The sequence below is a fragment of the Protobothrops mucrosquamatus genome, unplaced genomic scaffold (assembly GCF_001527695.2).
Source record: "Protobothrops mucrosquamatus isolate PMUCROS unplaced genomic scaffold, P.Mucros_1.0 scaffold_6, whole genome shotgun sequence".
In the NCBI taxonomy this organism is placed as follows: Eukaryota; Metazoa; Chordata; class Lepidosauria; order Squamata; family Viperidae; genus Protobothrops; species Protobothrops mucrosquamatus.
Genome location: NW_015386082.1, coordinates 474920 through 491851, shown reverse-complemented (window position 1 = coordinate 491851; position 16932 = coordinate 474920). Strand labels below are relative to the sequence as shown.

The following is a 16932-nucleotide window of genomic DNA, read 5'->3' as shown; positions in this document are numbered from 1 at the left end:
ATCTTCAAACTTGGCCCTTTTATGACTTGTGGACTTCAATTCCCAGAATTCCTCAGCCAGGCATGCTGGCTGAGGAATTCTGGGAGTTGAAGTCCACAAGTCATAAAAGGGCCAAGTTTGAAGACCCCTGAAATAAATGGCCATGAATGAAAAACCATCATGCAATATCCTTATCATTGCATGCCTTTACTTACACAATAGTTTTACCAATGTTCTGAAATGCCTTCTCCACAAATTCACGGACACTGTGGACCTCACCAGTAGCTATTACAAAATCCTGTGGTTCATCCATCTGCAACATTAGCCACATTGCCTGTGGAAAGAAAAGTAAATTCTGATTAGTCACCAGGGTAGAAATAAGGAATCTGTGAGTTCTAAGTCCTGCCTTAGCCATGAAAAACTGGCTCGGTGACTTTGGATTTCTTATTCTCTCTCAGCCCAACTCACCTCACAGAATTGTTTCTGTGGGGAAAATAGGAGGAAGAAGGAATATCAGTTATGTTCGCCACCTAAGTTATTTACAAGAAAAAATAATAATAAAATGTGATATAAATAAAATAAAATAAATAAATACATTTTCTTAATCTTCTTTGGCAGTTTATATTGCAAAACAGCCCAATTTGATTTTCATGGACAGGTTCAGGTCCTTTTCTTGGCAACAACATGGAAGTGGCTTCTAGGATTTTTCCCCCTTTACTTCTCAGTTTAACATCTTACCTGCATACTTATATTATTCCATTTTGAAATAAACAATGATATACAAAGCAGAAAAAAGAAGTAAAAAATAGTAAGCAAAGAAATTAAGCTATATTGTGTTGTTTTTTTTAACTATTTAGTTGTGTCCGACTCTTGTGTCTTTATAGGCAAATGCTCTCCATGCTACCCTATCTAGCAGTTCTTCCAATTGTTGTATGTTCAACTTTGCATCAGATTTGATGTTATCAAGCCAACGTGTGCGTTCTTTGCTTGCACCTTCTACTTTGTTCACTAACCATTCCTAGCATCATTGCTTTCTACGATGAATTTGTAAGCATAACATGACCAAAGTAAATCAGACAGTCTTATTTATTTATTAAGGTATATAGATTTCCATTTTTACATTCCCTACCCAACAAACTGGAATCTAGATTCTCTTAGTTTTACAGACATACAACACATCCATTCTTACATTTCATTTGGTAATTCATGCTTTTTTAACCTTATTCTTTGTATATGCAGTAGTTATTATTATAAAGGCCCACTACGACTTTAGCCTACTGTGGTGTACATTAGCTTACCAATAGTTTTACCTGTGTTTTTTTATCCCTGCTTTTCCAAAAGGCAACTGGACTTTCTTGGTGTTTTTTTCTCCCCTTGAAAACGTTTCACTTCTTATTCAAGAAGCTTCTTCAGTTCTGATTCTTGGATGAGAAATGAAATATTTTCAAGGGAAAAAACCCCCAAGAAAGTCCAGTTGCGTTTTGGAAAAGCACCTTTGGGACAAACACGACCTGAATGATCGAGAATCTCCATAGACACTGTGTTTGTATCCATAAACCACCTACAATTCATGAGTTTGTAGGGACAAACAGATAAATTTGGGACAACAGATAAATTTCACAAATGAACAAACATAACATTCTTGCTAAAGTAAGACCACTTTTGCCATAGTATGACTTAATATGTCCCAAACTCACAATCCAATTTTACTCAAGCTTTCTTGTGTTGTTCTAAACAAGTTAGAATTATTAGCCTGCATCTCACCAATGGAGAGGTCCATGTAATGTAGCGATACACAGTCTGTGACTGCAAAATATTATTTAGTTTATATTAGAGGAAGAAATAACTGATTTTTTCTTACTTTTTCACAAACTATATGTCTTTCATTGCAATATAAGAACACCTATCTGCATTATATATTTAATCTATCCCAAATTTACCACCAATAGTCATGGAAAGTTAAAAGTGGAGTGCTGCTTTTTAACCTTTCTGGAAAACCAACAATTTGTCCACAAGTGCATTCAACTGTTCAGGAATAACTTTTTGTTTATTTTCTACCAACAGTGCTAGTTGCTCTTGTTATTTGTAATATAAGGAAGTGGTCAATCTGTGAGTGGAACAAATGGTAATGTGCCAGGGACCAATGTACCATTTGTTATGGACAAATGGCCCATCAGAGTGGTGCCTTCTAAGTGTACTGAAAATCAAAACAGCTTGATGTAGCCTCTAACTGCTAAACAGTTAAGTTTTTTTTGTTCTTCCAATAGCATTCCCCTCTGCATACTTTTTACATATACTCAGTATGGGGACACTTATGGATCTAGCACACATGAGTATGCTAGATGAGATTCACTTTGCCTAAATAGTGTGTAATTTCTTTCATCAATTATGACCTGTAATTATCCATTTCAATTACCAAGTATAAAAGTCATTATGATACATAGTAGATAGATGATAGTTTTATTACATTCTTTGCTATTTGATGTACTGTATGAAATGCTAGTCTATGAACATAAATAAATACATTAAAGTGTAAATCTGCAATCTGTAGGTTAGATGACTTAAGACTTTCATTTTATAGATCTTAAATGCTGCCTAGATGCGACTGCTGCTATTTCATCTCATGAAGTGCACAGCAATGTTTGGATCTTTGTGTTGTCATGGATGTCACATTGCTTTCATGCTCAATAGGTTCTTCTCTTGGATAGTAACCTATGTGAATGCCATGAAAGCTGCTGCCATTTTGGTGGCAGGTTAGAAATATTTTTATCTGAAGTAAAATATAATTGGAGTATTGGCCTTGAACTTTTTTTGCTTTATTACACTTTGTGTTTGGGAAATTTTAGTAGCCACCTACATGCTTGAATTATACTGTATAGGAAATTTAAAAAGCAAAAACATAAATCTGATACTATTTTGCTTACAATGTTAATATAGGTTAAGTGAAATAAAAAACTTAAAAAATATTTTATAAAGGACAAAAGATGCACAGCTACATCCAGATTTTAAATAAATAAATGCAATATCCATTATAAGGCACATACAGCTTCACCTAATTTAATTAGCTGGACCTGTTGGTGTAAATGTCGTTTTAGTACTAAACAGTTAACACAGAGAAAACAAAGAAGAGAAATAATAACAATAAATATCTTCAGCATCCCACATCAGGTTAGTAACTGAGCCAGGAACAGAACTTCAGGTTTCTAGACTCCCAGTCTAGTACTCAATCAACCAGACCACACTGTTACATATCTGGAAAAAAACTTACTGCTGCTAAGTCCATTCAAAATGAATGAAATATTTTTAATCCCTTTGTGAAAGAAACAGAGAGCTACCTGTAAAGTTGAATTCCTTTTTAATAAATAATCAGCATGCAAACACAATAATTCAAACTATCCCCATATGGTATAAAGGGGCTGTTATCTTGTAGGATAACCCACAATGCTATTTGCATTGACCTCGTCACATCACATTTAAAGAAAACAACTTTAGTAGGTCCCCAGATGCTAGTGGATACTCTGCAAATCAGATTAATGTAAGCTCTGGGACAGCTCAGTTTCTTTTGCTAAATGCCACCTGAACTTTTCAGATTCCACTCCTGTTCCTCAAATCAGAAATAGTATATATTAAATACAGCCATGCTCACATAAGTATTGTATTTGCAAGTCATTTTTACAATTAAAAGCTAAAGTTTGAGTTTAGTAGTATCTTCCAGTTCTGCGGTTGAACTAATAGTTTGGATACAGTTAATAATTGAGTAAATATACAGAATGTCTTTATATCTGTATTCTATGTCAGATGTGATATCTTAGCCATTCCTAATTAGAAAACAATATCTTTAATTTTATTTTAATTAATTTACAGGCTTAATTAAGAGATTTCAACTGGAAGGTAGAATATAAACCTAATATACACTTGTCTTTGAAAGGAAGTCTTAATTCTTAACTCTTACTGTTTTTCCTTCATTTATGCATAGATATTTCTTAGGTGCACAAAAGGTAGAATAAGATAACATTTAAAGATACACTCACTAGATTGCAGTTTATATCTTGATCAGCTTATTATATAATGTATTCTGCTAATTGCTAGAGATGTTCTGATGCTTCCAAGAAAAGCTCTAATAATTATAGCAAGAAATGCAGAAATATCATAAACCTAAAGGCTAAACCTAAATATCTAATTTGCTCCAAATCTGATTTAAATTAATATAATACAAAATTCAGGTCGTACAATAACTTTTTATTATTTCTTACTAAGATCATTGTTCATTATATGTATAGAGTGGTGCAATGATATGTACTGCATTACCTGGTTTATAAAATAGTAAAGCCAATAAAGATTACATTGTGTCTAGAATTCAGATATAAGATTATTAATTACTCCAGCAACTTTCATATTCTATAATTTTACTGTATTATATCCAACATATTAAAATCCTTCAGACAAGATTTCCAAATCATCAGTGAAAATCACTACATACAAAACTAATATGGCAACAAGACTGCAATGTATGAATAAATTCTGTGTGATATTGACTATTACACTATACATTTCTGATGTGTGCTAGTGCTCTTTTAACTTTGTATCAAATACAATAATAAAGTTTATCAAATATTATTTAATTACAAATAAAAAAGTTTAGTTTTGCTAAGTTGCTATTTCAAGCATATTTTAAAAAATGTAAGACTTTTTGGAAAGTCTTAAACTAAAGGTTAAATTTGAGTGTGCTTTTATAGTAAATAAAAAAGCAAAATATATAAATAACAGTTTCTTATTATGGAAATCATCTCATAGTTAATATCAGCTTTGCTTTATCTTTTTATAACTTCTTATTTTATAATATAGTTACTGATCATGAATATATATGGTTCAATCTTATTAAAAAGGGATAAAAATATAATAATAACAATAACAACAGCAAATAGGAAACAGAGTTAAGCAGAAATGGATACGCTCTCCTACTCTGTTAACAAGCATCATGAGTTTGTTCTCTCCATCTATACTAAATGATTGATTCTTGACTCATTCATTTCTGGATTTATCTTGTAGTGATTTCAGGATCAGAATAAATGCAAAGAAAAAATATTGCAATTGTTATGGAATTAATTACTGGTTCAATAAAGGAGAAAAGCTTCATTTTGAACTTCAATGGAGTATAATGAATAATCACTGATTACAAATATAGAACATATGACATGCTAAATTAGAAGATAAATGATCCTGTCTGCAGTGTGATAATGTTGCTTTAATTGCTACAAAGCTGCAGCCTAGTTGGATCCCATCATAATGCTAGACCATGTCCAGAACACAAAGGCCTCTGTGCAATAGGTATTCATCCGTTCATCTCTTTATACAGCTGTAGAGTGTTTTGGTCCATTTGTTCTCTGATGGGGCTGCACAACTGAGCTAAAAGTTCAGCAATTCTCACCTTCCTGTTCACATGCTGAACACTGTGACCCGTGACATGGCTAGGCCTCGATCTGTGATAAAATAGCTGCTTGACTTTGGCTGCCTTTTAACCATCATGAGGGTACACACTAAAGGCAAAGATAGAATTTTCTAAAAGTTATTAACAAAATGATCCAATAGAACAGTAGACCTTTATGAATACACAGTTTTCCAAGCTGTTTTCTTACCTGTAATACTGTATATCTCATTATTAAGATTGGTGATAAATTAGTCATAATAACAGAAAGTAAAATAAATCCATAGAACAGCTGAATTTATCTCTGGATTTTAATAGCCTCTTTAATGTGTGAGATTTTTCAAGAATTCCAAGTATGGTTTTGTAATCTTGTATGGGGAAATAAGCAAAATCCAACTGTAGTGTGAAGTCCATAGTCTCATTTTTCATATGTGGCCCCATTCATTTTTGATTCACAGCAATGAATACTATATAGGCATATGGGGATATAGTATATCTATCATATGGACATTTTCGTAATTATTTTCTTGCATTTACGCTCTGCATGCAAATCATAAATAGGTTCCCAACATTTTTTGAAAGATGTAGTAATATAGTCACAATGATGATCAAAAGCAGCATTTTTAAACTTACAACAGGATCTTAGGCTTGATTTGTAAACAAATAAATGGAAAATAAAATGAGCATGGGAAGTCATTGCTGACATTCTGGTAGCTTTACAGAATAAGATGTTATGCCAAGGATATTACACTATCCTGGCTAAGTTTGGCTGTTGAAATGTTTTGATGTCGGGAGACAAGTCAGCATTTATATAGGCCAACATCGTTGCAGAAAGAACCTATCCTGTCTTCTGTCTATCTTCTGTCTGTCTGTCTGTCTGTCCCTCTCTCTCTCTCTCTCTCTCTCTCTCTCTCTCTCTCTGTGTATGTGAGAGAGGAGAGTATAATTGCATATACATTTCAAGCAACTGTAGCCATGTCTCACCAATCTAGCATACCAACCAAAACTTATTAACTGTGCTGTCATCCATTAATACAACTCTTGTTAATCAAGGCTCACTTTAACTACATTTCTTACCTCCTTACCATAAAGGAAGCATTCATGTGTTCATGGTAGCAAGACCAACCTGCACAGTGTCTTGACTGTGGTGTAAACTTTGTGAAACCTTGCAATTGTTCATTTCCTCAGTTATTTCTAATTCTTTGTGACCCAGGATTGTTTGTCAATACTTGCTTGTTTGACCCGTAGAAGCTTATACTTATGTCATCAGAGATAGTATCCGTAGTAGAGTAGAATCTGGCATACTATCACATTGATCATGATAACAATATTTGGAAATAGCAGCTGACATCATCATTTGCCCAAAGTGTTAATCTCAGGTACGAGTATATAAACTTCCATGACTGGAGCATGGAAATGAGATATAAAAATTATTGCCAGTGATACTGCAATTGTTTCATTATTTACAAATGCTTTTATAATCACACAGACTTTGTAATCTTATGTTTCCTACTCATAAAAAGTAATGTTAAAACCATGTCTATCCATATTAGTGCAGGTAGAGTAAAGCCCTTAATCAATGGATTGTAACAATAGTCCCTGTTGCAATTTTTGCTCAAGAAATGCCAGCTAAAGATCAGTGTCATGGTATACAGAAAAATTGGAAGAGAATGAAGCATCCTTGTCCCTGATGGGGAACCCTCATCAGTAGCTTTAGCTAGAAATGTTAAACAAATGCTGTGCCATTCCTTCCTCTTTTAGGTCTGTCCTATACTCTGCTCTATAGTAAATAATTCCTCTAGCCCTCTCAATTAGCTTCTTCACTTAAATGCTTGCCACTCATTTCAAATAGACAAACTGGAGCATGTTATCCTACAAATAATTATGTTTCCCCCCTCAGTAACCTGCTTTAAATGTGGTCATTGAGCTCAGAAACAACAGTCCTGCTCTTGTAAACAAAAAAAATGGGGGGGGGGGAACCCAGTAGAAGGGAAAAAAACCCCAATGCAGTTTCTTAGCATGCTGGAATGCTCAGAAAGGACAATAATAAGCAAAGAACAGTGTTTTTTCTTCTAAAATTCCCTGGACTATGTAAATTCAATAGCTGGCAATAGAAGAAAATTCTTAAGAATAGAAGCAGTATAATCTAGATAAACTTTAAAATATAAACTCTGAGAAACTTTTGTCCTTAATTCATTCTAAAATTTTCATCTTTTGCTTCAAGTGAATGCACAATGCCCCTACTGTATTATCAAACATAAATTCAGTGTTGTCTTCTTCCTGGTATCAGTGAGTGTCAAATTATTGTTTCTTCAACATACAAAAGTATTTGTGTAAGGCTTTATTTCTGATCTTTAGAAATTTTTGCCAGAGGCAAAATGAAACAGAAAAGCTGTTTGTTGGGAAAGTACACTGACAAAAGAAGTTTAATATATATGTCACCCTTCACTTTTTCTTCATTTTTTTCTTCTTCTAAAGGTTCAGAATGATTTTTATACAGGTGTTTTGTGTGTATATATGTGTACGTGGGTATGTATCCTCTCCTGAAATCATAGTGCACAGGTATAACCACAATTCAGCCCAAAATTTCTGTTGCTAAGTAAGACAGTTGAGTTGTGTCCCATTTTATGACCTTGGTTGCCACAGTTGTTAAGTGAATCACTGCAGTTGTTAAGGTAGTAACACAGTTGTTAAGTGAATCTGGCCTCCCCATTGATTTTGCTTGTCAGAAGGTTGCAAAAGGGGTTCACGTGAACCTGGGACACTGCAACCATCATAAATGTGAGTCAGTTGCCAAGCATCTGAACTTTGATCACGTGACCCTGGGGATGCTGCAACGGTCATACGTGTGAAAAACAGTCCTAAGTCACTTTTTTCAATGCTGTTGTAACTTTTAACGGTCACTAAACAAACAGTTGTAAGTTGAGGACTACCTGTAATAGTTTTAAAAAAATGTTTCTTATAAAATTTAATATGCTTAAGGAGTTAAAAAAAAATCTAGGGTGAAAATTTGAATCTTATTTTAAGATTTATTTTAAAATTGTATTTTTAAAACAAATCAGCACTGTTTATTAAAAATATACATGATTCTGAAATATCCTGATGATAAAGAAAGCAGACTATTCTTAAAACAGTAGCATTGGAAAGAATGAATGTGATGCACTTATTTACCAGAGTATTGACAGATATTCTAAATCCATTATTGTCATAGATGTTATTTACTTGCAGAGGATCTATATTTTTGGGTAATGGTTTACTATTCTTCTTGGGCTGAATTCCATTATCCTTCATAATGGCTGTGATCCTATATTCCTAGGCTTGGTATTTTACCAGCTCTCCCAGACTTTGGAAGAAACCAAAAGAATGCATGCTCTTAAGGGGTGAGACCTAGACATTCTCTATTTATATATGGTGCCTAAAACAGTAGCAGATCTGGCAAAGAAAAAAAATATTGAAGAATTTGAGTAGCATATTCTTTATAGGCTGGCTCATCTAAAATTATACATATGACTTGAATTGGAATTGATAAGCCCAGGGTACAATGTTGGCAATTCTGTACTGTATCTGTTATTGTAGAGTGGCCTTAAGGATAGCAAAGACAAAACTAACAACATTCTATCTGCACTAAGCAGGGAATAATGCAATAAATTTTCTTACTTTTTTATTTTAGTTATAGTAAAAGCTACCTCCCACAATAGAATAGAAAATAATTTGAACCATAGGCAGAAAACTCAGATTGTGACTTTAAAAACTCCAAACAGTATAGTTGACAGCTAGGATATTTAAAGAACAGTTATTTAAATATCCTTGCTGTCACAGTATATTGAATTGGAATTTTGTTCATAGTATATTGAACTGAATTGAACTGAATACTTTATTTGGCCAAGTGTGATTAGACGCACAAGGAATTTGTCTCCGGTGCAGAAGCTCTCAGTATACATACAAAGCAACAGAATAATGATAATCATCACCATCATAATAATACTACCAATAAGAAGGGGAGTAAGATAATAAAAGGATAATAATACTACAGCTCTACTATATGGTAAATACATATAAACATTAGGTGTTCAGCAGAGTGATGGCATGAGGGAAAAAACCTGTCCCTTAGTCTACTTGTTTTGGCCGGCAATGCCCTGTAGTGCTGTCCCAAGGGAAGGAGTTGAAACACTTTATGTCCAGGATGTGAGGGATCTGCAGAGGTTTCAATCTTCCTTCTGATCTGCCTAATATACAGGTCTTCTATGGAAAACAGGCGGATTGCAATCTTATTTGTTAGAGTCTGTACCTGTTTAATTGCTGTACCAAAAGTGAATTGTCCATCTACTAATTATCAATAGCAACAATACATGAAAGGATCTCTTTTAAGGCAACACATAGCCTATATAGAATTTTGTATCTTAAGGAGATGTGCCTGGCCTCATTCTTGACTAAACTTTTAGGAAACTTTTAGGAATCTTTCTATTCCAGTAAGCAGCAGTCAATTGATTTGATTGTTTTTATATCATTGTCTACCTGCCTTTTGCTTACTGTATTTTAATACTGGAAATAGAAAAGAGGAGCATAGTTTGTTTTCATAAATAAGGTTGTGATCAAACCTGCTCTATATGAAAATTTAACTGAAGGAAGTATCTGAATATGTCACAGAGAAAGGTGATGACAAAAAATTATTGAAAACCAAATGTAAACAATAGGAGAAACCTGAAGCAGAAGAATTTTTGATGGTTGGAAAGTCTTGAACATCAAGAAGAATCAATACACAATCTTCTTTCTTGAAATCTTTGTTTCTAAAGCAAACTATTGTATTATTATTATTATTATTATTATTATTATTATTATTGATCATCGCATAGTCAGCCAGATATTCAGACTGGATTTGGCATTTTTGTCTACCTATCGAGTCCTTACCAAGGACCTGGGATAGGCAGATGTGGATGTTTGATATCGTCGCAGGATGGAAGCAGTTCCTAGTAAGGCCGCCTTTTGCAATTGACTAATGGCGAATTTGTCAATGTCAATGGTGTTCAAGTGGTGCTCCAGTTGTTTTGGGATTGCATCCAAGGCGCCTATTACTATTGGTACTACCCTTGCTTGCTTTTGCCACAGTCTTTCTATTTCTATTTGTAGGTCTTTGTATTTTGTTTTTTTTAATTATTATTATTATTATTATTATTATTATTATTATTATTATTATTATTATTATTATTATTATTATTAATTTCCAAAAATATGAAGAATGTTCCAAGTTTTACCCTTTATGAAATTCAGAAGAAATATTTTTGAAGAATCATCTTACATAGCTTCAAGTATTAATTTTCTCTTATATACAAATAAAGCACAAATATTCTATTAAAAAAAATCCAAAAACCTCAAAAGCAACCACCCTATTTAATCAACTTAATCACTGTGTGAGTGAAGGGTGGTACCCAGAATGTGGTCAGACTCAACAGACATTGGAATGAATGCTAGGAAAGGACTAGTCAAGGCCATGTGTGTGTGTGTTTTTTTTTTACAAAGAACCTTAGTCAACTTTGAAGGGAAGTATTGGTTTGTTGCCATTACAATTTAATCCCTTTAAAGCCATTCATCATGCAGGGTGTATTGATCACCATGATGCAAGAACTGGGTGGCTGACTTGCTTGGTTCAGATTAAGGTATTCATGCAATGCTGTCTCAATTCTTAAAGAAAATAGGATTAACCATGTATTTTGCACAAAGAGACCATCTCAATTTCAACCAGGAAGCATTATGGCTATTACAAAGGAAAAAAGAAAGCAATTCAGCATCACTTGTAAATATATGGAGCTTTAAATGAATGTGTCTAATAAATATGCATACAGTACAGTACTGAAAACACAAAGTGTGATGAAATCTTAAGACTGAGTGCATGGCTATAGGACAAAGAAAGAGTCCAGAGGCTATAATTGCATTTATGGAATAGGAACTCACAGAAAATTCTATATGCACTTTTTCTTTCATCACTCAAACAGTAATAGAATATTTCTTTTGAATGGGTTGAATTAATAAAACAAATGCTTCATTCGCTTTCAGGCTATAGAAGCATGTAGGTAGACCAGGACGTTCATTGGAACCACATATGGTATTTTCCCCCCCTTTTCAATCTAGAGTTCTGACTAGAGGCAAAAATGGTCAGGCTCAAATTGTCCTGCTTCAGACACATTACGCAAAGACTCCAGTTTTGATTGAAGGCTCTCCTGCTTTGGCACACACTTGACCAGGCAGGAGAGACACCACTTGTCCAAAATGCCCAAGCCCCATCAATCCCATCTTCACTGGTCTAATGGGCCAATGGGTTTGTGCCAGCTGGCAAATCCCGTAAAAGAGGAGGGAAGCAAAGCCAGAGCATTTCACCATTGCCTGGCATGTTACACTGTGTACATCCAAAACAGGACACTGTCACTCTGTATTAAGGTAGGAATTCCTAGATTAGCACAATAATATTGTGGATATACACACTTCTGTTAAAATGCCAGGTTTTGGAGATGTAAAAAAAATATCAGACCAAGACTTTCTCCCACCACCACCTTTAATGTAACATAAGCTGTACAATTCAATTGAAACCACACATTGTTGTATGTTTTTATTGTTATTTTCTCCCCTAAAAGATTTCAGTTTGTTTTTCAATTGAATTGTACGACTTATATGTTATGTTAAATTAAAAGTGGAAAGATTCTGAGGTGATTTATCTTGGTCCGATTTTTTTTTTAAATCTCCAAAATCTGGCATTTTAACAGGGGTGTGTAGATTTTCTCTATCCACTGTATATAGTTTGGACTGCAAGTGAAAGCTTTCATTGTGACTCTCTTTTATTCAGTCTGCCTAAGAAAAAAGCTTTGGCTGACACAATAATTGACTAATTATTCAATTCAGGTTAAAACTTGCTGTCAAATGCTAGATCAGTCCTTTCATACTTACTATGAAAAATAAGAAACACTCGCTTTCAAGCAATAGTCAAAGTGGTTATAGTGCCAACTAGACTGTACTAGAAAGGCTGAGATTTAAATTCCTGCCCAATTTGTCATATCATCTTGAAAAAGGGGATACAGGTAGTCCTCGACTTACAACAATTCATTTAGTGACCGTTCAAAGTTACAACAACACTGAAAAAATAACTTATGACCTTTTTTCACACTTAACGACCAGTTCTTGCATCTCCATGGTCACATGATCAAAATTCAGACGTTTGGCAACTGAATCATATTTATGACGGCTGCAGTGTCCGGGGGCCACTTGAGTATCTTCTGCAATCTTCTGACAAGCAAAGGCTATGGGGAAGCCGGATTCACTTAACAACCGTGTTACTAACTTAGGAGCTGCAGTGATTCACTTAACAACTGGCAAAAAAGGTAGTAAAATGGGACAAAATTGACTTAACAAATGTTTCGCTTAGCAATAAAAAATTTGGATGGTCATAAGTCAAAGACTACCTGTATTCTGTCTTGATACCTGAGAATCCCTTAAGGCAAGGTCTCCAACCTTTTGGGCACCAGGGACCGGTTGCGTGGAGAGAGGTTTTTCCGTGGACCAGAGGGGGCGTGGCTTTGTGTGCTACCTGTATCCTACGGATGGAGTTTTGCTTGTTTGTGCGGCCCAGTCGCTGGCATGCTGTGGCCTGGTACCGGTCCACGGACCGGGGGTTGGGGAACTCTGCCTTAAGGGCCTGGGATCCCAGGGCAGGAGACAGGCTATATCTACCTCATGACTGAGATATTAAAGCATAAGAATTTATCAGCAGTGGGCATTCAAATGATGTGTTTCAATATGCTTTTCAGTGCCTCATGAAGTCTGTTTGGTCAAAGTTTATATGAAGGTCATATAAATTTTAAGAAGTCTCTAAAAGTAATGATAGGGTAATATTTTTACTAATTAAAATATTCTGAAGCAACACATGTCCAAATTCTTCCAGACTGAAACTGGTTTGCTGGAGCCAGATCTGAAAGTCTGATCATTATTTTGTAGCAAAGTATTGCTCCTAATTACAACATTAGCATTTGGGGGATGAAATTCTTCTGAAGGGAATCATGGAAGCCTAATCCAGTTCACAGCTTTGTTATTATGATAAAATAAAGAAAACCTCAGTGTAAATTTCCTTTAGCTTCTGGAGGAAAGACAGGCTATTAATCTATCAAGTTAATTAAAGTATTTGCAATATTTATGTATTTGAACAAAAAAGTTTGCTGTTTTTTAAAAACATGACAAGGGAAATCTTTAATGTTTGATATATTGGGTAGGAGGAGTATTCACTATTTTTAAAGCGTATGTTCATAATAAATCTGGAATATAGTAAACTATATTTTGAAAGAGAAATTAGTACTAAAGTTGCTTTTTCATTTGATAATGAACATACAGAAAAGTGTGTAGCTACTATTTCTGAACTGTATTCTCATCAACTTTATTTGTACAATGATAGATTTGTTCCCACTAAACCACTTAATTCTAGATTATTGTGAACTAAGGCAGATTCACGTTTTCATTTTGCCCAGGGTAGCTTGTAATAGATTTTGGGAAAAGAGAAAAAAAAAATCCCTCCTGAGATGTGGGAGTATTCTCTGCGGTTGAAAAATAATGCCCTTGAACATTTAAATCAACTTCATCCCAGAAGGAATAAGGACATGTCTGTAAGAAGACTTCTATGAGTAATGAAATTAAAACAAATCAAAGTAAAAAGTATTCCTGGATTGTGCTCTGGGAAACAAATCTTAAACACATTTGCCACAATACAACTCAATATGCCCATATATTTACATCAAATTATCCAACTGCTAATGAACACTTAAACCTCCTCATCCAGTATCTTTAACTTAAAGCAACACAGGGGAAAGGCACTGGAGTGAAACAAGATCTATTATTTTCTTGGACTGCTCTTTCCATTTATCTGATGTATCCCACACAAACAGCGTAAATCAGACCTCCCTTGAATTCCACTTTTCCACTGCAACTCTTCCCAGTCCCCGTGGTGAACCCCTGAGTCAAGCCAGATGGGATTGGTAGAGTGATGTCAAGGAAGTGCTGAAAAGGTGGCTTGGGTCTCTGGCAGATAGTCTGGAGCTAGTTTTTCAACAAATCTCTGGTGGCTCTTGTTTTGCAATTTCTCAGGAATGTTTAATTCTTCTCATCCCTTCCCGGAGTCTCTCTGGAGGGGTCATGGAGGCCTGTGACATCCCTGGAGGGCACTGCCTAACTAAATTAGCATGAGATAACTTCGGACTGTCTTCCAAACAAGAAAATAGAAGGGAGAGAATTTCATTAAAAGCAGAAGACTAGGTGATCCAAGTTAATCCCAGCCCTGAGCAGCAGCAGAAAAGTTTTGTGTTTATATATGACTCTAGTCTCTGTTACAGAGTTCACTGCCTATAATATAAAGCTGCGTTAAGTGCACAACTTGACCTCAGTTGACCAAATTTTGGTTTTTATAATAAAGACAAAAGTGAGTTTGGTTGCTTTAAAGAGTTTGATTAGCAGCTGTTCAGCCTATTTGTGTGTCATTCTGTCAAGTGCAGATATCCAATGGCCAAAGATAAACATTTTCAATGCTTCAGTCTTATATGAGCTTTTAGAACAGGAAACATGAGCAGTTTAATATGCAGGCCTATTGGAACTCATATATACAATTGCAGATTTCAGTTTTCATTAGTAAAGCAAATACAGTATACTGTACCTCCAAAACTCACATGCACAATTCAAACAGGCACTTTTATGCCCTGTAAGTGGAAAATAAACCTGTTCTCGTAAGTATGAAAATCCTAAAGTGATTTTGTTCCAATCTCTTAGTACAGAACATTTTTCAGGCAAAATATAGTACACAAACAAATTTAAAAATATCTTAAAATAAAATACAGTATTTTAAAAAAAAAATAGCAAGCCAAAAAAACCCCACCCCCTTATTACTACATTCCAAGAGAAAATAATTAAAGTTGCTTTCCACTGTGGACAAAGGCTTAAGGACAGCAAAGAATTTTTTCTAGAAAGCAAGATGTTTTGTTTATTTATTCATTTTTATTTTACTCATGGAAAACTAGCCTTTCTGAGGAAGAAACCTACAGTAGAGAAAGAAGACTATAAGTGAATTTCTCATTATTGTTGATTGCATGACCCACAAATAGAAGTGAGATGTAGAGGGGAACCTATCATGTTTCAGATATTCTGAGAAGCAAGCTTTTTTACTATTGGGCCTGCTGGGAGTTGTAGCCCAACAACTCTCTGTATAAAATACCAAACAGAGGAGAAACTTTTCTATGAGTGGCACAGGATTTCTACTTCCATTCATTTCTAATTAGTACTTGGATTGCACTCTTGCTTATTCACAATAGAAATCTGGGATCATAGCACAAAAAGTGTTAAGTGTTTATTCTCCAACTGTTGCATGCATATTCAAGAACAATAAACTCAAATACATTTCTCTAAGGTTATGATGATGTAATTTAATTTTAATTTAGAGGTTATCATTACCTTTGACAGATCTACAGCAGTATACATAGAGGTAGCTCACGTACAGTAAAGTTTTAATTAATTTTTGGTTAACTGTACCTTCTTTCTCTGAAAATTTTGTCATATCTTTTTCAGTTTGGGTCGGAATGTAGTTCTCATAAACAACACTGTGTTATAATAATTATTTACAGTCTAAACAAAAACAAATCCTCCTTTAAAAAAAATATCAGGGAAGAACAATGTGTTGTAATAATTATTTATAGTCTAAACCAGAGGTAGGCAACCTTGGCTCTTTTATGACTTGTGGACTTCAACTCCCAGAATTCCTGAGCCAGCATGGCTGGCTCAGGAATTCTGGGAGTTGGTCCACGAGTCATAAAAGAGCCAAGGTTGCCTTCCTGGTCTAAACAAAAACAAACCCTACTTTAAAAAAATCTCAGGGAAGAACAAATTGGATTCAGTCTTTCTTTCCTTATTCCTACTGATCACTGTTTCTGATATGGATTTGGGGAAACATTCCTATTCTAAATATTTGTTTGCTTTCTAAACCTTACTAAACAAGAGATAAATAGTCCAATGTACAATACTAACTTTTGACAGAAAGATCTGGATTGAAGAACGGTACCATTTAGGCACATCTCCTGAGTACTCTTCTCACACTTTGCCTTCTTGCTCTGAATCAGACACAGACTCAGAAATATGCAGGAAGTATCAGTTTTTCGAAAAGCAAGGAGCAGTTGCCACACAGGCTCCATCTTAATTATTTCCTGGAGGGCTGTCTGAGGACATTTTGCATCCTAAGTTAACTACTCAATGTTCTCTGTCTTATTTCCACTGGGCAACCCCTATAACTCATTCGGGTTAAGTATGTGAGTTGTCAAATTGGATAAGACTTAGCAGAAAAAGTCTCTCAGTTGAGATAGCAAGCAGCATCAGTCCAACAGGCTTTTTTAAAAAAATCACTTTTACTGCCTATTATGCCCCACTGGGACATCCCATGTCACTAAACAAAGCTGTCTTTCAAAAATTAACTTCATTAGTTTTGGTAATTACAAGGGTAATAATTTCTGGCCTTGCCT

General features: G+C 34.8%; 1 protein-coding gene across 2 annotated transcripts in view; it reads right to left on the bottom strand.

Moving 5' to 3' along the window:
* Positions 1–16932, bottom strand: part of GMDS (GDP-mannose 4,6-dehydratase) — a gene marked incomplete at its 3' end in the record, with an annotated part of 261160 nt that overhangs the window by 78071 nt on the left and 166157 nt on the right. For both annotated transcript variants that reach the window (XM_015813767.1, XM_015813844.1), the window contains 1 exon segment: positions 195–313. In XM_015813767.1, coding sequence (XP_015669253.1) covers positions 195–313 — 119 coding nt within the window.